We start from the raw sequence: 24,532 nt of genomic DNA on the forward strand, positions 1-24,532 counted from the left end.
GTGAAGATCTTGGGAATTGTTTTGTTCATCCCTTGCATATTATAGTTTATCAAAGCCTTTGTAGCTTGGTGGCAGTGATTGAAGAACTCATTCAATAACACAATCAACTGGAAGATCAACTCCCAGCTGAGTCAAGTGATTATAATACCCAGACATTTTGAGTATGTGTTCACTGACAGAACTATTCTCCTCCATCTTGCAGTTATAGAACTTGTTGGAGACTTCATATCTCTCAACCTGGGCATTTGCTTGAAATATTAACTTCAATTCCTGGAACATCGCATATGCTCCATGACGTTCAAAACGTCTTTGAAGTCCCGGTTCTAAGCCGTAAAGCATGGCACACTAAACTATCGAGTAGTCAGCAGATCGAGCTTGCCAGACATTCATAACATCTACATTAGCTCCTACAGCAGGCCTGTCACCTAGAGGTGCATCAAGAACATAATTCTTCTGTGCAGCAATGAGGATAATCCTCCAGTTACGGACCCAGTCCGTGTAGTTGCTACCATCATTGTCGGGGAAGCTGATCCATGAACACCTATGGGGACCGGCGGACCGAGCCCCTTTTCGGTTCGGCGGGGGGCGGAGGTCGCACGAAGAGCGGATCGAGGCGAAGCACACGAGCAGTTTTTACCGAGCTTCGGAGCTCTCCGGAGAGATAATACTCCTACTGCTACTTGTCTGATTGTATTGTGTTCTTGCTCGAGAGAGCTGAGTGCTACAGTACATGCGAGCTGCTAACGAGACCGAGCGTGAGTGTTTTCCAGTTTCCAACCCCCCTCTACGTTGCGCATGGGCCTCCTTTTATACGCAGACAAGGGTAAAAATGGAAAAGTGTTGCGATTGGTACAACTACCTGTACAGTGTATCCTACCTAACCCTGACGGCAGGGGACAAAGGCATTAAATGCCCGTCTACGTCGCCCAAACAGTGCGAAAAAGGGACCGTTAGGGACGCCACCGCTCGCCACGATGGCAGTCTTGTCAGCATCGCTTGCCACCTTGCACCGCCGGCTGCACAGCCTCTTGCCACGCGCGCCTGGAAAGGCCCCAAGGGCGACACGTTGGTGGATGTGCTGGAGCGCGGGTACAGAGTGGTAGCCTGCCGCGGCAAGCACCTTGCCGCGGCCGTTGTCTTGTCGTGTCCGGAAGCTTGTCGCTCACCGGGCCTTGCCGGGACGCGTGGCGCGTCATGGCAGTTCCTTGAGATGCCTTGGTTGGCCTTCCCGGCAAGCTCCTCTTGCCGGGGCCTTGTCTCCTTGGCTTGAATACTTTGTTCTTGAATGGCTCCAAAGGATCCATGGAGGGCCTTGGCGGTCACCCGGCAAGCCTTGCCGCGGGGTGCTGCAACTACCCGTGCACAAGTTCGGGATACTAGGGTACCCCTACTCTAGTACATCGATAGGAGCCCCCGGGCCTGGGCCACACACGGTGCCGAGCGCTGTTGGGCCAGGCCCAAAACAGGGCACGGGCACGCGCGGCCTGGGTTACGCCGTATCTTACTCCGTATCCACCACGCCCTCCCCCAACGGCACGCGTCGAATGCGGCGTCGTGGAAGAGATCGTGGGTGGTTTCTTTATTCGGAATAACGGAACGCCCGCCCCCTCCCTCTTTATAAGCAGGGGAAACAGGGGCAGTTCGCCCATCTCGCCGGTTGCTACTCCAATCTCAGAAATCTCCGCCGCTCCCCCCTTCTTCCCGAAGCTGAAAGAGAGCAGCGCTCCGCCCCCCATCGCCACCAGCACCACCAACGCCGTCGATCCCCCTCACCACCTCCGCCATGGCTCCAAAAGCCGACAAGGGGAAGGGCGTGAAATTGGTCGAGGCGCAACGGCTCGCGGCGCTGCGAAAGGAGCGGGCCATCTTCCCCCCTCAGCTTGTCGCGAAGGAGCTGAGGGAGTACTACTACCTCTTCTGGTCGACGGAGACGCGAGCGCATCCGCGCACGAAGGTACTCCCGGCTGCCGCTTCGGAACTGGCTCCGAACGAATACCCCTTCTTTGCGCTGTTCTTCTACTGCAGGCTCTGCCCGCCCTTCTCTAAATTTTTCTGTGACATCATGAACACCTATGGGTTCCGCCTCCTTGACTTCACCCCCAACGCCGTTCTGACCATGGCGGTTTTCGCACATCTCTGCGAGAACTTTGTCGGAGTCCACCCAAACGTATCTCTTTTTCGCCACTTATTTATGCCCCGAGTCGAGAGAGGAGAGCCTTTATCCGGCGGAATCGCCTGGATCTCGAGAGTCGGGAAGAAGGAAGCTTATCTGGAGGGAGAGCTCCGCAGCAAGTGGGAGGAATGGAGAGCAGAGTGGTGCTGGATCGTCGAGGAGAACCCGCAGCCATTTACCGCCCTGCGACAAGCCCCAATAGCGCGCGGCAACGATTGGAGCAACGTGGCCCCGGAAGACGATAGGCTGAAGATTGCCGTCACCCGGATCCTTCGCCTCAGGCTTGCCGGGCTCACCGTAGGCGCCGTTGGCACAGATTTTCTTCGCCGCCGCATCGCCCCCCTACAGGAGAGGAGGAGACCCGCCTGGGAGTTCCAAAACTCGGCGGATATCATGAGGCTGCGCCCGGGCCTCAACTTCAACTTCACTGTCCTGGAGCTAGACGCGATGCTCCTGGAACTGTTCAAGCGCGATCCTCAACATCCATTCATGTTGCCGAGGGGTGTCGTTCCGTTGTGCAACAACTCCTCGCTCGACCGTATCCGTGCAATGATGCCGTTGTGCGATTCGCATGGAATCGTTCCAACCTGGCAAGAGCCTGCAGACGACGTCGTGCGGGATTTCTTTGACGGCCTGGTGGAAGTGCCGGTCCGCTCCGATGAACAGAAGAGCCTCACCCGCGACACCACCGATGTGGAGATGCAGCGCATCGCCACCAGGCTGGAAGAGGTGGCGGCAGCAGCTACTGAGGGCGAGTTCGGATTCACCGTGGAGGAGGCAGAGGCAGCAGAGGCGGCAAGCCTTGGCGAGCGAGAGGAGTTTGCCGGCGAGGAAGAGCTTGCCGGGCCTGAAGCCGAGTCGAGCGAGCCCGGCGAGGGAGAGCTTGTCGGGCCCGAACCTTCAGATAGCTTGCCGCAAGCGGAGCCCCCAGCTCCACCAAGAAGGCGCCTCCGCAAGGCCGTGGACATAGCGGGGCGGCAGACGAGTTAACAGCCGTCGTGCCGCGCGACACGCTCTACCGCGGCAAGCACCGTTGCCACGGGAGCGCCTCACGCCGCCGCGGCAACTGGGGCGGGGTCTTCCCGGTCCACCGCTACTGCCCCTGCCAAGCGGGCAAGGGAACCTACTCCTCCACCTCGTCGCACCGGAGGCGAGCCGGACTTTGATCTCTCCGCGCTCAGCTCCGACGAGGAAGAAGAAGAGTAAGATTCTTTGTTGTACTTGTAGTTCTTCAATTCTGTTGCTTTGTCTTGTATCTGATTTGCTTTACTCTGAACCTATTCCTTTTCAGGACGCTGGCCCAGAGAGCGGCGAAGAGAGCCAAGGCCCCGGTGATTGTCATCGAGGATGATCCCATTGCGACGGCAGGGGACATGTCTGAAACCACCTTGCCGGACCCAGCAAGCATTCCTCAAAGCAGCCCCCAGCGCAGCCCCCAGCGTAAGTATATGGTTTACTTCTTGCTGTCAGGCGCTCATGGGTGCTCTTTCTTCGCTGATATCTGACTGTTGGTTTGTGTAGGAGCAGAGCAGCCTCACCAGGAGTGCCCGGAAGCCGCTCCCGAAGTGCCATCTGCTTCGACTACACCGCCAAGGGAGGATTCCCCGGCAAGGGAGCATTCTCCGGCAAGGGAGAACTCTCCGGCAAGGGACAGTTCTCCGGCAAGGGACAGCACCAGTGATCCTCCGGTGGTTGAGACCACGACTGCGGATCCTAGTACAGGTAATCCTCTTGTCTGAAAACTTCCCTTTGGTTCTTCTTCTTCCGATTTTCTTTTTGGATATTTGCTTGACTTTTCTCCCTTTTTCGGTCGTCAGATCCATCTACTACGGATCCGATGGAAACCGAGGTCGCCGGCGAGGAGAACGCGCGCAGCAACACCGACGATGCCGTTGCCACCGAAGGAGAAGCCGGCGCTGATGATCCCGCCGGCGAAGAGGCCGCCAAAGCTGCCGCTGCAGAAGCTGGTGAGGGATCCGGCGATCGCACTGACGGCCCCGAGGCCGCAGGAGCGCCAGGCGCTGCACCGACCGCCGATCCCTCCGCCGCTGCTGCAGCGCCAGGCTCCGAAGAGTCCCAGCCCGGCGCCTATTTGAAGGCCGGCGACGGCATCTTCATCAAGCTCCCCTGGGCGTCAAGCTCCAGGGCGCCGGTCGAAGGAGAAACCTTGGATGGAGAGGTGCTCGCCTCCGCTGGGCTGACGCTGGTCGACACGCCAAGCAGCAGCAGCGATGAGCCTGAGGAGGAGCGGCTGCTTTGGAATCTGTTGTCGTTGTACCACGCCCGACAAGCCAAGCTGGAATCCCAAGAAGCGCTTGTCACGAGGGCGGGAGTGGACATTGAGAAACGCGCTGAGGAGCTTTGGGGTCTTAGGCAGGAAACTCTCCGATCCCTGGCAGAGGAGCGGGAGCAGGTTGCCGAGGAGCGGAAAGCTTTCCTCCTCGCGAAGGCTGAAGTTGAAGAGCAACATCGGCTCGCTGCCGAGAAGTTGTCTGCGCAGGAAGGTGAGTTGGCGCAACGCAAGGTCAATCTTGACAGCCACGAGGAGGAGCTTGCTGCGCGCGAGCAAGCAATTGGCGGGGCCCTCAAGGAAGCAAAGGATGCTGCCACAGCTGCTGAGGCCGCCAAGAAGGAACTGGAGACGAAGATGGCGCAGCTGGAGGCCGATCTTAAGGCGAGCAGCGAGGAGCTTGCCGCGCTCAAGCGTGAGCGCGAGAAGGACGCCGCCGCTCATGGCGAGCTGCAGGGTCGTCTCGCTGAGAGGAGCAAGGAGCTTAGCGCCGCCAAGGATTCCAACGCAGATCTTGAGTTGAAGCTGGCTACTTTGACCGAGACGCTGGACGGTGCCAGGGAGCAGGAGGTGGCCTTGAAGGAGAAGATCAAGGCCGACGAGGCGCTACTGGCGAGTGCTGCTGCCGCTCAGGATGCTTTTAGGGAAACTGTGGAGCACTGGACCGAGGGTCTCGTTAATGTTGCCGCCGCCATCGACGGGGAGCTGGCGCAGCTGGGGATGGAGGATCTCGGGTATTCTTCCGACGAGCACCTCCAACCCAGCGCCAAGCTTAGGTTGTTCTTCAAAGGCGTGGCGACGGCCCTCCAGCGACTCCGGGAGAAGATCCCAAAGCAGCTGGCCGACGAGTCACGCAAGATCTGCGCGGGAGTTCTTCAAAAGGTGCTGGTGAAGGTGGCCTTCCGCAACCCAGGCCTCAACCTCACCAACGTCCTCAGGTCCCTGCCGCCGGATGCTGATCTGGAAGCGCTCAAGGCCCTTGTCGCACCCATTGTGGACAAGGTGAGCGAGATCAAGAGGGTTGAGGGCGATCGCGTAGATTAGGCTGCCCGTTTTCTCTTTTTCTTGTCGCTGCTGGTCATGTTATAAGAACAATCTGTTAGAGCTGCGACAAGCTATCTTGTAATATAACTCTATTTTGGGTAGAGATTGTTGTGTTATTTCCTTTACTTGATTCCTTCCTTTGTATGTTTTTGCCCTACGCTTTTAGGGAACTTGTCGGCGCAGGCACCTTAGCCGCGAATGCTGAGTGCGGGACATCAGCAGCCTGCTGGCGGTGCTGCTTCCGACAAGAAACCTTGTCGCAACTAGTCGCAGCTCACTTAAGTTCTTGAGCAGACTCGAAACAAAGTAAGGGCGCAACTAGCTACGAGTTGGTTCCTCTACGCACAGGTTTTCCATACAAAGTACGGTCGTTCGAGGAAGATAACTTAAAAATTTAAAACTGATTGCTCAAACTTTGGCAACTTAGCTTTTCTGTCGTTTGCTTTCCGGTAAGGCGAAGCTTCCTTGAACGATGCCTGGTCCACACCATTATCCTCTCCTTTCCCCCCGGCTAACTTGTGGGCGAGGGAACCTTCCTTTCCTTTTTGAGAAAAAGAAAGAAGAGAAAATAAAGATATGGAGCCTTAAGCTCGTTATTGCTTACCGGGGGTAGGCGCTGCACAAAGTGTCAGATAACGCATGCAAAAATAAAATAGACAGCATGATATTGACAAGATGTGCGGAGCACATGAGCTTTGCTTATGCACGGGTTCTGCGCCTGGCTTTGTACAAAGGATTACATGCAACATCGGCAAGACTTGTACAAAAGGTGGTTGCCGGAAAAGATTCCGGCAACCGCGCCCTACGGGTAAAACTTACGAAGATGCTCAATGTTCCAGGAGTTGCTCACCGGAATGCCATCTTCTGTCTCAAGGCGGACAGCGCCAGGCCTAGTGACTCGTTTCACCCGGTAAGGGCCTTCCCATTTCGGCGTCAACTTGTTGGAATTCTTGGCGGACTGAACGCGCCGAAGAACAAGGTCGCCTTCCTCGAAACCTCTGGCATTAACTTTGCGGCTATGGTAGCGGTGCAAAGCTTGCTGGTATCGAGCAGCTCGTACAGCAGCCTGAAGACGGTCCTCCTCAAGGAGCAGCGCGTCATCTTGTCGCAACTGCTCTTGCTCGAGCTCATCATAAGCGAGCACTCGAGGTGATCCGTATACTAGTTCCGTGGGGAGAACTGCCTCTGCTCCATAGACTAGAGCGAAAGGTGTCTGGCCAGTGGCTCGATTTGGCGTCGTCCTGATCGACCAAAGAACCACCGGCAGCTCCTCAATCCAGTTCCTTCCGCACTTGCGCAGCCTGTCGAAAGTCCTGGTCTTGAGCCCACGTAGCACTTCAGCATTTGCCCTCTCCGCTTGACCATTGCTTCTCGGATGAGCAACGAAAGCGAAGCAGACCTTGGCGCCAAGATCTTGGACGTACTGCATGAAGGTGCGGCTCGTGAATTGCGTGCCATTGTCGGTGATGATCCTGTGAGGGATCCCAAAATGGCAAACAATCGACCTGAAGAACTTGACTGCTGACTGTGCTGTCACCTTCCTCATTGGTTCCACTTCTGGCCACTTTGTGAACTTGTCGATTGCAATGTACAAGTACTCAAAGCCCCCGACAGCTCGGGGAAAAGGGCCGAGGATATCGAGCCCCCAGACAGATTATGGCCAGAATAAAGGGATCGTCTGGAGAGCTTGAGCTGGCTGGTGTATCTGTTTGGAATGGAACTGGCACGCTTCACACTTGGTTACTTGTGCAGTTGCATCCTGGAGGGCTGTCGGCCAAAAGAAACCTTGCCAGAACGCTTTGCCGGCAAGTGCTCTTGCGTCAATGTGGTGACCACATATGCCTCCATGTATCTCTGCCAACAGCTTTTGTCCGTCTTCCCGGTGAATACACTTCAATTTCACACCGTTGAGTCTTCTTCTGTACAGTGTGTTGTCGACAAACTGGTACATACTTGACTGCCGGGCTACTCTTTCCGCTTCTTCTTGCTCTTCGGGAAGTTCTCCTGTCTGAAGGAAAAGGACAATTTGCTGTGCCCATGCTGGAGCTTGCGGCTCAACAACAAGGACTAAAGGCACATCTGCTGCTGCGGGAACATCCGCTTCTACGGCGAGAACCTGCGGCTCAGCCGGAGCTTGACGTTCCCCGGCAAGCTTGCCGGAGCAAAACTTGTCGGGAGAGTCTGCTTCAACGGAACAAACCCTGAGGCCTGCCGAAGCAGACTGCTCCTCAGCATCCTTGGCGTTGATTTTAGGGACCTTCTTGGCGGCGGCTTCGGGGAGCTCTGCCGGAAAATAGTCACCAGAAATCAACTTCCTCTTTTTGCTCTATCCCGTTGATGGCGTTACAGACGGTTGAGTTAGCTTGAGCACAAAGATCCCTGGTTCCACAGGTAACTTAAGTGCGGCGCACTTTGACAGGCCATCGGCAATGTCGTTCTGAGCTCTTGGAACATGTTCCATCTGTAGGCCGTCAAAGTGCTCTTCTAGCTTTCTCACTTCATCAACGTAGGCTTCCATCAACGGACTCTGATAATTCTTGTTCACTTGGTGGACGACAAGCTGTGAGTCACCCCTGACAATGAGTTTCTTGATTTCAAGGTCTGCTGCGATCCTGAGACCGGCAAGCAAACCTTCATACTCTGCAGTATTGTTCGTTGCTTGCTCCTTGGGAAAGTGCATCTGGACTACGTACTTGAGGTGCTCTCCGGTGGGTGCAACAAGTAGCACGCCCGCACCAGCGCCTTGCAGCGAGAAAGCACCATCAAAGTACATCAGCCACTCTTTGCTTGCTTCCTTGACGGGGATGCTCGTTTCTGGAATTTCTTCATCTTGTGTTGGCGTCCATTCTGCTATGAACTCTGCCAATGCTCTACTTTGGATAGTTGAAGTGCTCTCAAACTTAACGCCAAAGCTTGACAATTCCAGTGCCCACTCGACAATCCTGCCTGTTGCCTCTGGATTTTGCAGTATCCTCTTCAGTAGAAAACGAGTGACGACTGTGATCTCATGTGCTTGGAAGTAATGACGCAGCTTTCTCGAGGCCATGAGAAGGCCGAAAAGCAATTTCTGCACACCAGAGTACCTTGACCTAGCTCCCTGCAGGAGGGAACTAACAAAGTAAACTGGGCGTTGCACCATTCTTTTCTGCATATTCTCACGCACCTGCTCAGATCCATCTTTGTCGGGACCAGAGCTTGCCGGTGAAGTCCCCTACTTGTCGCTGGATGCATCTGCCGTGGTTGCTGGCTCATCATCCGCCTCCCTCTCTTCTACTAACGCAGCACTAACCACTTGATTGGTTGCCGCTATATATAGCAGCAACTTCTCTTGTGGCTTAGGTGCGACAAGTGTTGGAGTGGAGGACAGGTATCTCTTTAAGTCCTGCAGCGCAGCCTCCGCTTCCGGAGTCCATTTCATTGGACCTGCCTTTTTCAATATTTTGAAAAACGGCAGGGCGCGCTCAGCAGACCTAGAGATAAACCTGCTGAGAGCAGCCACGCAACCGGCAAGTCTTCGTACATCCTTGACGTGCTTTGGTGCTTCAATCTGCTCAATGGCCTTGATCTTGTCGGGATTGGCTTCAATTCCCCGCTGAGACACGAAGAACCCGAGAAGCTTGCCGGAGGGGACTCCAAACACGCACTTCTCGGGGTTAAGCTTGAGGTTGATCTTGCGCAGATTTGCAAAGGTTTCGTCTAAATCTTGGATCAGAGTCGCCTTGTCCTTGCTCTTGACCACTATGTCATCCATGTAGGCTTCCACATTTCTGTGTATTTGCGGCTCAAAAGCGTCATGGACTACCCTTGCAAATGTTGAACCAGCATTCTTTAAACTGAAAGGCATCCGTACGAAACAGTATGTGCCACATGGGGTGATGAATGCGGTCTTCTCCTCATCCTCTTCTGCCATGAAGATCTGATGGTATCCTGAGTATGCGTCAAGAAATGAAAGCAAGTCACATCCGGCCGTGGAGTCAACAATCTGGTCGATGCGCGGCAAGGGAAATGGGTCTTTGGGACAAGCTTTATTGACATCGGTAAAGTCGATACAAAGCCTCCATTTCCCGTTTGCCTTGCGCACGACTACAGGATTGGCCAACCACGTAGGATGGAGCACTCCTCTGACGAGGCCTGCTGCTTCCAATTTCTTGATTTCTTCTGCGATGAATTCTTGGCGCTCCACTGCCTGTTTCCTGACTTTCTGCTTGACGGGCCGCGCATGAGGACAGACGGCAAGATGGTGCTCGATTACTTTCCTGGGAACACCGGGGATGTCAGACGGTTGCCAAGCAAATATGTCGACGTTCGCCCGCAGGAAAGTAACGAGCGCGCTTTCCTATTTAGGGTCGAGAGTGGCACTGATGGTGAAGGTACCACCAGTGCCGTCCTCCTTGGCGGACACCTTCTTGGTTTCAGGTGGAGCTACCATTGTTTTCTTACACTTGCCGGTGGAGCTCGATGGTGCGTCCTCGACGGTAGCGCAGCACTCTGAAGAGGTGCGCTTGCCGGAGTGGGCATCAGAACTCTTGCCGGACTTGGTCTTCTTCTTCACCCCGGGAGCTTCAACGGCAAGTGACTTGCGATCTGTTGCGGCTGTTGCTTCTCGGTAGATCTTGTCGGCGCAGATAAGAGCATCCCTTGTCGCCAGGGACAGAGATGACACTTATCGGGCCTGGCATCTTCAGTATGTTGTATGCATAGTGAGAGGCTGCCATGAATTTGGCGAGTGCTGGACGGCCGAGTATCCCATTGTAAGGCAATGGAAAGTCAGCAATGTCAAAAGTGACCCTCTCAGTCCTGAAGTTCAATTCGCTGCCAAATGTCACCGGCAACGTGATCTTTCCCTTCGGCTTGCTCCTTCCCGGATTGATGCCTTGGAATGTGCCGGTCTCTTCGAGCTCGCCATCAGGGATCTGGAGTTTCCGGAGTACCATGGAGGAGATCAGGTTCAAGCCGGCCCCGCCGTCTACTAGCATCTTAGTGACCTTGAGGTTGCGGATTGTTGGTGAAACCAACATCGGCAAGCACCCGACCGCAGTTATGCGATCAGGGTGGTCCTCAATATCAAAGATGATAGGCGTGCTGGACCATTTCAGAGGCCTGCGTGACTCGACGGGTGGTTCTGCCGCATTAACTTCCCGCACCCACTGCTTGAGCTGGCGGTGTGAAGTATGCAGAGAAGCACCGCCATCAACGCACAGGACCTCTGTGGCTTTCTGGAACTCCTGCTCATCGGTCTCATCATCATCCATATCTTCATCGTCGTCGTAATCTTCATCCTTGTCGCGGCCACGGGGAGGTCTGTCTCCTTGCCGCTGCTTAGCCTTGCCGCGGCGCCCTCCTCGGCCGGGACGTTTCTTGCCGGCTCCTCCAGCACCTTCCTGGGCTTTCTCCTTGTCGCGTTGCTCGTATTCAGCCTTTTGCTGCTCGACAAGCTGCTCGACCTTCTTGCAGCTCTGGAGGTCATGGCCCTTGGTGCGGTGGATCTTGCAGTACTGCTTGTTGGTGCCGTCCTGCTTGTCAACGACCGCCACAGCCTCCTTGCCGGAGCCACCAGCTTTGGCTTTCTTGGCGCCACCTCCATTGCCGGACTGCTCAACGACTAGCACATCTTTGCCTTTCTTTTTCCTGTTGTTCCGCCGCCGGTTTTTCTTTGCTGGGGCAGTCTCCTCACTATCAGATCCTCCTGCTCCTATATTCTCTCCGGGGAGCTTCCTCCCTTCCTCAGCACGTGCACACTTGTCGGCCAGGGCATATAGCTCACTGACGTCTCTGATCTTGCACATCGCCATATCCTCGCGCATCCGGCGGTTTCGCACATTCTGATGGAACGCGCTGATTACCGCGGCAGGGTGGACATCTGGGATGTTGTGCTGTACACGGCTGAATCTCTGAATGTACTTGCGCAGGGGTTCTCCTTCCTTCTGGGCGAGTAGATGAAGGTCACTCTCTTGGCCATGAGGCTTGTGGCCGCCCGTAAAGGCGCCAACAAACTGATGGCACAGGTCTGCCCAGGAGGATATGGAGTTGTCCGGCAAGTGCATGAGCCAGGATCTGACATTGGGCCTGAGCACTAGCAGGAAGTAGTTGGCCAGGATCTTGTCGTCCCGCCCCCCGGCAGCTTGCACCGCGATGGTGTAGATGCTGAGGAACTCCGACGGATGCGACTTGCCGTTGTACTTCTCTGGTACATCTGGTTTGAAATTCTTCGTGCTGGGCCACTGGACTTGCCGCAGCTCACGAGTGAACGCAGGGCAACCTACCGCGTACGGCAAGTCGCATGGTTCCCCTGGCGCATGCATGTCGACAGAGGGCCCAGCGCGCTGGTCTGATTGACGCCGCGCTTCTCTTCGGCGCTCGATGCGAGTACGAGCGTCTTCTTGCTGTCGTTCGTGAAGAACTTGGCGCTGATCACGACGAGCTCGTGGATCTGATGATGCGGTGGAGTCGCTGTCGAGGTGGATCCGGCGAGTCGGCGATCTTGGCCTTCGGGGTGGAGAGTGCATGGTGGTTGCACCCCCACCGGTTTCGTCGCCACCGGCTCGTGCCTGGCAGTCCTGCCGCGGCAGCGATGTACTCGGCTGCCGCGGAGTGTCGCCGTTGGCGAAGCCGATGAGACTCTGAATGGTGGCCCTCCATCCGTCGATCTTGTCTTCCGTTGGAGGGTAATCCAGGAGCAGTTGAGCTCGCGCCAAAGCTTCTGCTGGAGTGGTGGGCGGCAGTGGCGAACGGTGTGAGGAGCGGGATATGCTCGGACTTCTAACTATGTTAGAAGGAGCAGTATCCCGTCCAGGCGACTGTGTCTCGCTCGTGCCAGCATGTTGACGTGCATGCTGGTCTTGAGCACCCCGAGATCCACCAACTCGATCTTGGCCCAACAAACGTATGGCACTGCGAGTACCATGACGATGTCGGTCCTGCGCCTCCTGAGATGGGCGCGGTATATGTACGGACGCCGAGGTTTGTGCGGCCTTGTCCTTGGACCTGGCAGCACCGTGAGCTCCCTCGTCGATGTCCGTTCTTCCGTCGGCGTCTGCCCCACCACTTGTTTGCTCCGGTGGTGGTGGGATCGACGTGGACGGAACTGCTGCCACCGAAGTCTTCTTCTTCGGTGGCATGTCGATGAAGAAGATGAAGATCTAGCTCGTGTGAACGCCGGATCAGGTTCACACAACCTCGATGACCCCTACCTGGCGCGCCAAAGATGTCGGGGAAGCTGATCCACGAACACCTATGGGGACCGGCGGACCGAGCCCCTTTTCGGTTCGGCGGGGGGCGGAGGTCGCACGAAGAGCGGATCAAGGTGAAGCACACGAGCAGTTTTTACCCAGCTTCGGAGCTCTCCGGAGAGATAATACTCCTACTGTTGCTTGTCTAATTGTATTGTGTTCTTGCTCGAGAGCGCTGAGTGCTACAGTACACGTGAGCTGCTAACGAGACCGAGCGTGAGTGTTTTCCAGTTTCCAACCCCCCTCTATGTTGCGCATGGGCCTCCTTTTATATGCTTAAGGGGTCACCGACAGGTGGCAACGCAGACAAGGGTAAAAATGGAAAAGTGTTGCGGTTGGTACAACTACCTGTACAGTGTATCCTACCTAACCCTGACGGCCGGGGACAAAGGCATTAAATGCCCGTCTACGTCGCCCAAACAGTGCAAAAAGGGACCGTTAGGGACGCCACCGCTCGCCACGATGGCAGTCTTGTCAGCGTCGCTTGCCACCTCGCACCGCCGGCTGCACAGCCTCTTGCCACGCGCGCCTGGAAAGGCCCCAAGGGCGACACGTTGGTGGATGTGCTGGAGCGCGGGTACAGAGTGGTAGCCTGCCGCGGCAAGCACCTTGCCGCGGCTGTTGTCTTGTCGCGTCCGGAAGCTTGTCGCTCACCGGGCCTTGCCGGGATGCGTGGCGTGTCGCGGCAAGTTCCTTGAGATGCCTTGGTTGGCCTTCCCGGCAAGCTCCTCTTGCCGGGGCCTTGTCTCCTTGGCTTGAATACTTTGTTCTTGAATGGCTCCAAAGGATCCACGGAGGGCCTTGGCGGTCACCCGACAAGCCTTGCCGCGGGGTGCTGCAACTGCCCGTGCACAAGTTCGGGATACTAGGGTACCCCTACTCTAGTACACCGACAATCATCTTTCAACTTAGCTTTCTCTAGGAACGCATTAAAATTCACGGGAATGGTAGCTCGGGCCATTGATCTACAACATAGGTATTCAAAACTATAATACTAAGTTCATGATAAATTAAGTTCAATTGATCAAATTACTAATGAACTCCCACTTAAATAAACATACCTCAAGTTATCTAAGTGATACGTGATCCAAATCAACTAACCCATGTCCGATCATCACGTGAGATGGGGTAGTCATCAATGGTGAACATCTCTATGTTGATCATATATATCTACTATACGACTCACGTTCAACCTTTCGGTCTCTAGTGTTCCGAGACCATGTTTGTACATGCTAGGCTCGTCAAGTTTAACCCAAGTATTCTACCTGTGCAAAACTATCTTACACCTGATGTATGTGAACATAGAGTCTATCACACCCGGTCATCACGAGGTGCTTCAAAACGACGAACTTTAGCAATTGTGCATACTCGGGGAGAACACTTTTATCTTGAAATTTAGTGAAGGGGTCATCTTATAATGCTACCGTCATTCTAAGAAAAATAAGATGCATGAAAGATAAACATCACATGCAATCAAAATATATGACATGATATGGCCATCATCATCTTGTGCTTTTGATCTCCACCAAAGCATCGTCATGATCTCCATCATCACCGGCTCGTCACCTTGATCTCCATCATTGTGTCGTGGTTGTCTTGCCAACTATTGCTTCTACAACTATCGCTAACGCATAGTGATAAAGTAAAGCAATTACATGGCGTTTGCATTTCATACAATAAAGACAAAACCATAAGGCTCCTGCCGATTGACGATAAATTACAAAACATGATCATCTCATACAATAACGTATATCACATCATGTCTTGACCATATCACATCACAACATGCCCTGGAAAAACAAGTTAGACGTCCTCTACTTTGTTGTTGCAAGTTTTACGTGGTTGCTACAGGCTTCTAGCAAGAACCATTCTTACTTACGCAAAAACCACAACGGTGATGCATCGAGTTTGTTGTTTTAACCTTCTTCAAGGACCGACTATAGTCAAATTCGATTCAACTCAAGTAGGAGAAACAAACACCCGCCAGCCACCTTTATGCAAAACTAGTTGCATGTATGTCGGTGGAACCGGTCTCATGTATGTGGACATGTAAGGTTGGTCCGGGCCGCTTCATCTCACAATACCACCGAATAAAATTAAGACATTGGTGGTAATTCAGCAGTATGACTATCACCACCCACAACTCTTTGTGTTCTACTCATGCATATCATCTACGCATAGACCTGGCTCGGATGCCACTGCAGGGAAACTTGCATGGAAAACAAAAATTGCCTACGCACACGCAAGATCTATCCATGGAGATGCATAGTAGTGAGAGGGGAGAACATATTCACACCCTTGAAGATCGCTAAGCGGAAGCGTTTATCAATGCGGTTGATGTAGTCGTACATCTTCACGATCCGTCCCAATCAAGTACCGAACGTACGGCACCTCCGTGTTCAGCACATGTTCTGCTCGATGACGTGCTCGCCTTCTCGATCCAGCAAGAGAGGCGAAATAGTAGATGAGTTCCGGCAGCACGACAGTGTGGCAACGATGGTGGTGAAGAAAAATCTCTGCAGGGCTTCGCCAACCACTATGGAAACTATGACGGAGGATAAACTAGAGGGTCGGGGTTGTTGGCACACGGCTTGGTGAATCCTGACGTGTCTTGGGTGCTAGCCCTGCCCCTCTCATTGCTATATGTTGAGCCCTGGGGTCGAAACTTGGAGTAAAAGTCTCCTCATGGTCATTTTTGCCTGAAAGACAAGAGTCCTTCTCGGACTCCAGGGCCAGACGCCAGGGTTCTCGGCGTCTGGGCCCAGACGCCAGGGTTCCTGGCGTCTGGGCCCAGATGCCAGGGACCCTGACGTCTGGCCTCTAGTCTCCACAAAACTTCCTTTTGCACTTTCCAAAAACCTCGTGGTCTTTACCCCTTGGCCCAAATAAAGTGTTCTCGCACCAGACATTTCTAGAAACATCCGAAACCCCTTCCAGTGAATTCCGGAGACCAAACACTATTATCTCATATATCAATCTTTACCTTTGGGATTCTGGAGCTCCTCATCATGTTCGTGATCTCATCCGAGACTTCGAACAACATTCGTTCACCAACATACATAACTCATATAATACTATATCGTCAACGAACGTTAAGCGTGCGGACCCTACGGGTTCGAGAACTATGTAGACATGACTGAGACACCTCTCCGGTTAATAACCAATAGCAGAACCTGGATGCCCATATTGGTTCCTACATATTCTACGAAGATCTTTATCGGTCGAACCTTATGACAACATACGTAATTCCCTTTGTCTGTTGATATGTTACTTGCCCAAGATTCGATCGTCGGTATCTTCATACCTAGTTCAATTTTTTTACCGGCAAGTCTCTTTACTCGTTCTGTAATACATCATCTCGTAACTAACTCCTTAGTCATTTGCTTGCAAGGCTTCTTATGATGTGTAGTACCGAGAGGGCCCAGAGATACCTACTCGGAGTGACAAACCCTAATCTCGATCTATGCCAACTCAACAAACACCTTTGGAGATACCTGTAGACCATCTTTATGATCACCCAGTTATGCTGTGACGTTTGATAGAACACAAGGTATTCCTCCGGTATCTGAGAGTTGCATAATCTCATCGTCGAAGGAATATGTATTTGACATGAAGAAAGCAATAGCAATAAACTGAACGATCATTATGCTAGCTAACGGATGGGTCTTGTCCATCACATCATTCTCCTAATGATGTGACCCCGTTATCAAATGACAACACATGTCTATGGTTAGGAAACCTTAACCATCTTTCATCAATGAGCTAGTCTAGTAGATGCTTACTAGGGACATGGTATTTATTTATGTATTCACACATTTATTTAAGTTTCCGATCAATACAATTCTAGCATGAATAATAAACCTTCATCATGAATAAGGAAATATAAAATAACAACTTTATTATTGCCTCTAGGGCATATTTCCTTCATGTTTCTCTTGTTGTGTTTTGACCTTCCTAATGGTAATTGGCGGTAGTACCGCTGGCTACCATAGTAGTATCGCTTGTGCGGTACTTTCATTGGTGTGTCGCGGTTACTATCGGGAGGGTCTCTGTTACCCTTCAGGAATCCACGATAGTACCGCTTGCTCCTAGAGGTAGTACCTCTTGTGCGGTACTTCCCCTGGAGTACCGTACGCACTATCGTTGAGGTCTCTGTAACCCACCGGCTAATTCATGGTAGTACCGCTTATCTAAGGCGGTAGTACCGCTCTGGCGGTACTGTCGTGCCAGTTTCGCGCCCTCAGTGGGTCTTGGTGACTAACCTATACTTAGCGATAGTATCGCTCCCCCGAGCGGTAGTACCGCTTAAGGCAGTTCCAGAACATAACGATTGGATTTCTCTTCCCACTATATAAGGGGTCTTCTTCCCCATTGCCTCGAACGACTTTAAGCAAGCTTTCTCCTCCATTGTTACATCCAAAAGCTTTGCTTTCTCTCTATTCCTCCAATGATTATTGCATCTTTTTGAGGAAAAAGAGAGAAGAGATCTAGATCTACATTCTCCACCAATCCATCCATCCTCTTAGTGAGGGGAACCTTGTGGATCTAGATCTTGGAGTTCTTTTTTGTTCTCCTTGATCTTCCTCTCATATTCCTCCATATCTTTCCTTGCTTTGGTGGGATTTGAGAGCGTGGGAGCACTTCGTGTGTTCTTGCCATTGCATTTTTTGCATCAGTTTGACTTGTCCATAGTGATCCATGGAAGAGAAAGTTGAGAAGCTTATTACTCTTGGTTGTTTGGACACCCTAGAGCTTGTGCCTCTTGGGTGATTGGGTGCCCTAGACGGTTCGTGGTGTCGTGGAACTCAATCTTTGTGGCGTAAAGCTTCGGGGTCTCCAATTAAGTTGTGGAGATTGCCCCGAGCAATTTGTGCGGGTTCATTGACCGCCCTCAAGGGCCCTTAGTGGAGTCATCGCACCTTGTATTGTGGAAGGGCGTGAGGAGAATATGTTGTCCCTAGTGGCATTTTGGGAAGCATTGTGCCTCCACACCGCCCTAACAGAGATTAACATCTGCAAGGTTGTGAACTTCGAGATACATCGTCGTCTCCGCGTGCGTCGGTTATCTCTTACCCGAGCCTTTTACTTGTGCACTTACTTTGTGATAGCCTTAGTAGTTCATATTATACATTTGCTACCACATAGTTGTTTATCTTGCTTAGCATAAGTTGTTGGTGCACATATTTGAGCCTAGTATATTTAGGCTTTGTGCTTGACAAATTAAATGCTACTTTTATTCCACATTTATTCAAGCCTTAACCGTAATTGTTTTTAAACCACCTACTCATACCCCTCTCTAGGCGACATCCATGTCCTTTCAAAAACAAAAGATCTTTTTGACCTTGCGGCCATTTCATCAAGCATGTCAGAGCGCGCTTCAGGTCTCGTCCAAATCTAGATCAGGGTCAGACGCCAAAGATGGAAGGCGTGGTGGCACGGCTACAATAAGTCGTGTAGTAGCTGTCCGCACCATGAGAAGACGAGGGGTAGCTTTCCGGTGACCACATCCTTCTTCTTCTTCGTGGTGACCGTCGTGCTGTCTATCGCCTTGGTCGACGAGTCACTGTCCTTTTGCCGCCCAGCTTGGACAAAGACGATAGGGTGGTGCCGGCAGAGCGAGCGGCGAGCACTGTCGACGACCGAGATGGCTCAGTGAGGTTCTTGCCTTGGCACCACTACTTTGCTTCTTGTGGCGCTGAAATCACTATCGACTGTGTGTCTCTGACGCGGATGAGGGTGGTTGGGGTGCGGCGAGGGAGGGATTTCCATTCCATCGGTCATCGAGGTCGGGGGTGACCAACAGAGAGGGTAACGGGGCCGGGGTCGCGTGAAAAAGTTGCGGGTGAGTGGGAAGCTGCACAACTGGGTCTAAACTTTAGAGAGAATGGCAGGCTAAATTTGAGTAAGTGGTGGCCATTGTTATTTTTGGAATGGGGGTGGTCATATTTTATGGATTAATGATTTTGAGGGATCTACTAGCTGATGCTTAATTCCTTAAAACTAAAATGTTTTTCTCAAATATGACTTTTGAGGACTCTGCTAGAGATGCTCTAAGTTATTTTCATTTATTCTTCATGTACAGATGTACCATAAACATTAATAGAAAAAAAATACATGGAGTACAAGTGTGCTGTTTTTTGTCAGAAATGGAAAATAAATAAAAGGGAAATCCCTTCCCAACAATTGTCCAGCTACACACATTAAAACACCACATGTGTCCAGTTCCGTGCCTCTTTCCCACGACGTGCACCTGGCTCCTCATTTTGTTGATCCAAGCGCGATATCTTTATTTAATATTTTTGTGAAAAATATATTTGTTCTTGTCTTTTTAGGACGGAAAATGTATCTTTGAGATAGATGGTGATGCAAAGTTGCATGCACGGGTTGTACTGTCTCCACCCGCAGGCCGCAGTGTTCATACTATACTCTCTTCATTTTAAAATATAGCGTGCCTACGTTTTTCCTCATTTCAAAATATAGCGTGCCTACGTTTTTTGAGGTCTAATTTTGATCATAAATTTAACCAACAAGACTGATTGGGATGGAAGAAAAAATTATATAATTAAAATTCACTGGTATAATTTTTACTCCCGCCGCAGTTGGTCTCCTTGATTAAATATATGGTCAAAATTAAAATAAGGAAATAAAGGAAGCACTATATTTTAAAACGGGGAGTAGTACGTACTGCATAATATAAATAGACACGTAGGCAAGGGCGCGCCACACGTCGAACACACGAGCGCGCGTACTCGTGGCCGCATGCAACGGGTCTAGGGCCAGAAATTTTACCAGTGCGAGGTCTACCCACAAAAAGCAACGCGCTGGTGAACCCTCCTGCGGTGTCACAGTTCCAAGGGCTACAAAATTTTTGGATCTCCTGATCCGTGAATGATGAACCTTTTTTAACACCATCCCTGAGGTTTTTAGAAATTGGTTAGGAAGTAAAAGAAAGCAAAACCCTTCAACCATACTACTCCCTATAAACTAATATAAGACGCCTTTACAATCTATAAACTAGGTAATTATATGGACAGACATAAAAAAATCACACATAAATATAACTCAAGTGCCCTAGGACGATCTTATATCTCTACTTTCTACTCTGTGTAATGCACGTTTGGCACACAATTATCATGGTGCAACCAATTGGTGCCCCTAAGCACGCATCTGTATTTGGCTAGTTTCGTGCACGACAATGCCAATTGTGGTGCATACGCCATAATGGTGAAGTTGTTGGCGCCTTCTGCGATTGTCGGGACTCCCCTTGACCATAAACGTGTCGGCTCTAGGGCTTTTGCCCAGCTACTCTCACACTCGATTCCGTTTTGTCAATAGGAAAGTAGGCGCCATCCATCTAGTTGTCCATAGTGACGTTGAGCGCATTGCCTCTTGTGTTGTATTCCGAGATTTTCGGACTCCTAGTTTCTCATAGTTTCTCTTACATTGTTTTGCCTATGACCCTAGTGGACCCCTTTTCACTGGTGGCGCATTCAAAAGTATCATAGTCAGTGAGTTGCTTGTCAATTGTGAGAACCGGCAAAAAGAAAAGAAAAGAAAAGGCTTGTCAAGTACTCCCTTCGTCCGAAAATACTTGTCATCAAAATGGACAAAAAAGGATGGATCTAGAATTAAAATACATCTAGATACATCCCCTTTTATTCATTTTGGTGACAAGTATTTCCTGACGAAGGAAGTATGAGATGTAGCCCCACAATCCCTACACTTGTTCGCATGCTTATTTGTTTCTCTTGTAAATGAAAAGACAAGCCCCGGATAGTAAGGAAAACAAATCGCATAGATACAAACGACCATCTTTCAGCGAAAATCTGAGGTGGTTCCTGCAAATTGTGCAAGATCAACAGTCCAACGCCGACAGTCACCTGATGACCCGAACACCACGGCGTCATTTTCCCCCCGTCCACACGCTTATATATTCTCTACCGTCGTCTTCCCGGAGGGCCGCGGATACACGGCGGTAACACCGGCGCTGACACACCCGAGCGATTCACCGTGGCATCAAGATCAGCTCAGCAGCTCCTACCCTACCTAGTACCCACCAACCACCGACGCAGCACCACTCCACTTCACTGCGCGAGCGCGCGTGCGGAGTGCCTCCGTCGTTCCGAGGAATTCAGGGGGATGGGGATGGAGTACGAGCCGGTGCCGCTGGCAGCGCCGGCGCCGAAGAAGCCGGCGGCGGGCGGGCGGGCGGCCCTGAAGCTGCTGCTGGCCCTGCTCCTCGTCGGCCTCGCGATGCGGCTGCTCGCCGACCGCTGCGCCTCCCGCCTCCTGCCGCCCACCGCCCCGACGGAGGAGGCCGCGGCGCTCGCCGTGACGGCGCCGCCGGCGCAGGAGGAGGCCGGCGGCGGGGACGGGGTGCCCGTAACTCCCAGCGGTGAGCACAGCTGGTTCTTGGGATGCTCTTCGTTCGTTGCCATTTTCTACTTTCCGTTTCTGCTCCCTGGAAAAAAAATGCTTTCCGCTTCTGTTTCGCTCTTCACTACCGACAGATGGATGGATGGGCAGCTACAGCTTTTAGTGGAGAATTAACATTGCTTCCAGTACAATTAATTCTGGGTTCAGCATGCATTGGCCACAATTTATACTCGGATATGCAGCAAAAAAGGGTCTTTTGTTGGTTACTGAAATCAGCAGTTGATTGAAGCTGGATAATAGGGGGGTATTTTCAGTTTTTCTATGTGTGGGAGAATATTGCCTCTTCCATTCAGGGATGATTTGAATCTCCAATGTATATGATTCACATATGAATTCTTGGTTAAGAAAAATGAAAAGAAAAGTATATCAGAAAAATAAACAGTAAAATTTTCTTGGTGAAATGATCTAAACTTTCCAAGCTCAGAAAGTTCTGCAGTATGGTTATCATGCTCAGAAATCTCAACTTAAAATATAGTTTATTGTTCCGTGGGGGGGCGTGTGGATCTCCTCTCGTTCCATGAGCTTATTATTCTGTTCTGTCTTTGACCCTAGATGCATGTTTTGCTACAGTAGGGCTTGATCTGCGGCATGTGGTACCTGCATTAAATTTTTGGGGGAGTGAAAGAAGATTGTGATTGATTCATTCATCCCTATCATTAGTTTACTGAAACAAACCGATGCGATTAGATATATAGATCCTCTGTGAACTGTCGGTGTTGCCTTCAGAAAAGTGTGGCAGTGGTACCACAGGGTACTACTACCAGTGACTTGATTGGTAATGGTGTTCTCTTTGTTTTTCATTGACAGGTGCAGGGAGGTGTGATCTCTTCCATGGGGAATGGGTCCATGATTCCTCTGGCCCAGCTTACACCAATGCAACCTGCCGGTTCATTGAGACTCCACAGAACTGTATGTCGAATGGAAGGCCTGACGATGGTTATCTGTACTGGAAATGGAAACCGTATGGCTGCGAGGTCCCGCCGTTTGAGGGCAAGACGTTTCTGGAGGACATGAGGGGCAAACACTGGGCACTAGTGGGCGATTCGATCCTCCGCAACCATGTCCAATCATTGCTTTGCCTTCTTTCCAAGGTAATTCCATGGGATTTTTATTCTTCGTATTGTGCGCCTTTAGTAAGAACAAAGGATTCATATCATACAAATTATCAACAGTTTAGTATTTGCACATGTAAAGCATTTGTTTAAGTAGGTGTTTCCTTGATGCACAATTTGATTTGGGCATGTATCAAGCTTTAGTAGCATGCATAACGAACTGTATCATTCCGACAACAAAAAACTAACCATATCAAAGCTTAAAGAGAACTAGAGAAGGATACAAAGTGGCCAAGAATGATGTGTTTATTTTGTCCTTGTTAATAAGATGAATGGGAAGGGGCTTCAGGCGACATATATACTACCCTCACAAAAAAAACATACTAAAGATCCTTTAGAGGTTTTTATCCCCCTCTGCATTTTTCGCTGTAACTTCAATGAGCTATTTGCGCACTGTGAATTTATCACCTTTTGATCAGACATTTGACCTTGTGTCTTTAGTTATGCCTATTCTTATACTCCCTTTGGTTACAAATATAAGATGTTCTAACTTTTTGCTAAATCGGATGTATATAGGCATGTTTTTTAGTGTGTTTGTTCACTCATTTCAGTCCGTATCTAGTATATATTGAAATATCCAAAACATCTTATATTCGTGAACGGAGGAAGTACTTGATAAGAATCTACTGATATATTTATCAAGTATACTTTAGGAGAATCTTTGATGAAATATGTTCTTGTTGAGGATGATGGATCAGCTAACGATGTGTCGTTTTAGTACCTAGCAAGAACTCTACTAGTTCCTGAAATCCATCTTGCCATTTCCCACATTCAGATTTGTGTGGTACAGTATTATATATGCAGATGCTATTAGTCGTGCTTGGCTGAATTTTGTAACAATGTAACAGGATTTATCAGAAGCCAAAAATCCTTCAACACGTAAATAAATAAATAATTCTGTTGCCTTGTTCAGGTTGAAGATCCTACAGAGGTGTATCATGACAAAACCTACCAGTCCCGGAGATGGCACTTCCCATCCTACAACTTCACGCTCTCCCTGGTGTGGGCGCCGTTCCTCGTCAAGGCGGAGATATTCGAGGACGAGAACGGATTCTCGTCGGCGGAGCCGCGGCTGACCTTCGACGTCCTCGACGCCAACTGGATAAGCCAATGGACCACCTTCGACTACGTGATCATCTCGACGGGGCAGTGGTTCTTCAAGAAGGCGGTGTACCTGGAGAAGGGGGCGGTGATCGGCTGCCACTTCTGCCAGGACAAGAGCCTGAGGGAGGTGAGCATCGACTACTCCTTCCGCAGGGCCCTCCGGGAGGCGTTCCGGTTCATCACTGCGTCAGCGCACCGGCCGGTAGTGTTCTACCGGACGTGGTCGCCGTCGCACTTCGAGGGCGGCGAGTGGTTCAGCGGCGGGCGGTGCGACCGAAAGGCCCCGTTCAAGCCGCGGGAGGCCGGTGACCGCGCGCTGGACAACCTCATGTGGCGGGTGGAGCGCGCGGAGTTCGCCAAGGCTGCGGCGGACGACGGTGGCAGCGGGGAGGGACGCCGCCTGAGGCTGCTGGACACGTTCGAGATGTCGCTGCAGCGGCCTGACGCCCACGCCGGGCCGTACCGGGTATACCAGCCGTTCGCCAAGGGGGCCGACGCCGGCAAGGTGCAGAACGACTGCCTGCACTGGTGCCTGCCCGGTCCGATAGAGGCGTGGAACGACATCATCATGCAGATGCTGGCCGAGGACTGAGACCTCGCCGTCGTTCGGCATGATCGGGCGGGCGGGCCAACTGGTTTTTTGACATTGCGCGGGATGGGGGGTGTGTCTTCTTGCTGGCAGGGGTTCATGGTGCCCGGTTAGAGGCTTGAGTGATGTTACCAGGTGTACGTTGGGACTTGTGAAACTGTGTTGTCACCGGTCACACCTGGTTTGTGCTTGGACTTCAAAATGCCGGCCTTTCTATGGACATTTTGTAGCAGGCATACATATAGAATAATGATGCAAGAAAGAAATCCTACACCTGAGTTACTTCCTCCGGTCCTTTTTAGTTTGCATATAAGTTTTATCCAAAGTCAAACTATCTCTACTTTGACCAATCATATTGGAAAAAGCATCAACAGTCTCAAAATATTGCTAGGCTATGAAATGTAGTTTCATAGGATATACATTTGGTATTGTAAATGTTGATATTTCTTAATATAAATTTGGTTAAACTTTGCAATGTTCGACAAAAATCTACTCTCTCCGTTCGGAATTACTCGTCCAATAAATGAATGTATCTAGATGTATTTTAGTTGTAGA

The 24,532-nt window shown here is 51.3% G+C and overlaps 1 protein-coding gene across 1 annotated transcript; it reads left to right on the forward strand.

Annotated features, from left to right (window-relative positions):
- Positions 1–20,648: 20,648 nt before the first annotated feature.
- LOC123156049 (protein trichome birefringence-like 23) lies at positions 20,649–24,302 on the forward strand. Its single transcript, XM_044574216.1, has 3 exons — positions 20,649–21,131; positions 21,980–22,263; positions 23,198–24,302. Exons 1-3 carry the CDS (start codon positions 20,876–20,878, stop codon positions 23,978–23,980), a joined length of 1,323 nt encoding a protein of 440 aa, XP_044430151.1. The 5' UTR covers positions 20,649–20,875; the 3' UTR covers positions 23,981–24,302.
- Positions 24,303–24,532: the final 230 nt, after the last annotated feature.

Source organism: Triticum aestivum, chromosome 7B (genome assembly GCF_018294505.1).
Source record: "Triticum aestivum cultivar Chinese Spring chromosome 7B, IWGSC CS RefSeq v2.1, whole genome shotgun sequence".
Taxonomy (NCBI): Eukaryota; Viridiplantae; Streptophyta; class Magnoliopsida; order Poales; family Poaceae; genus Triticum; species Triticum aestivum.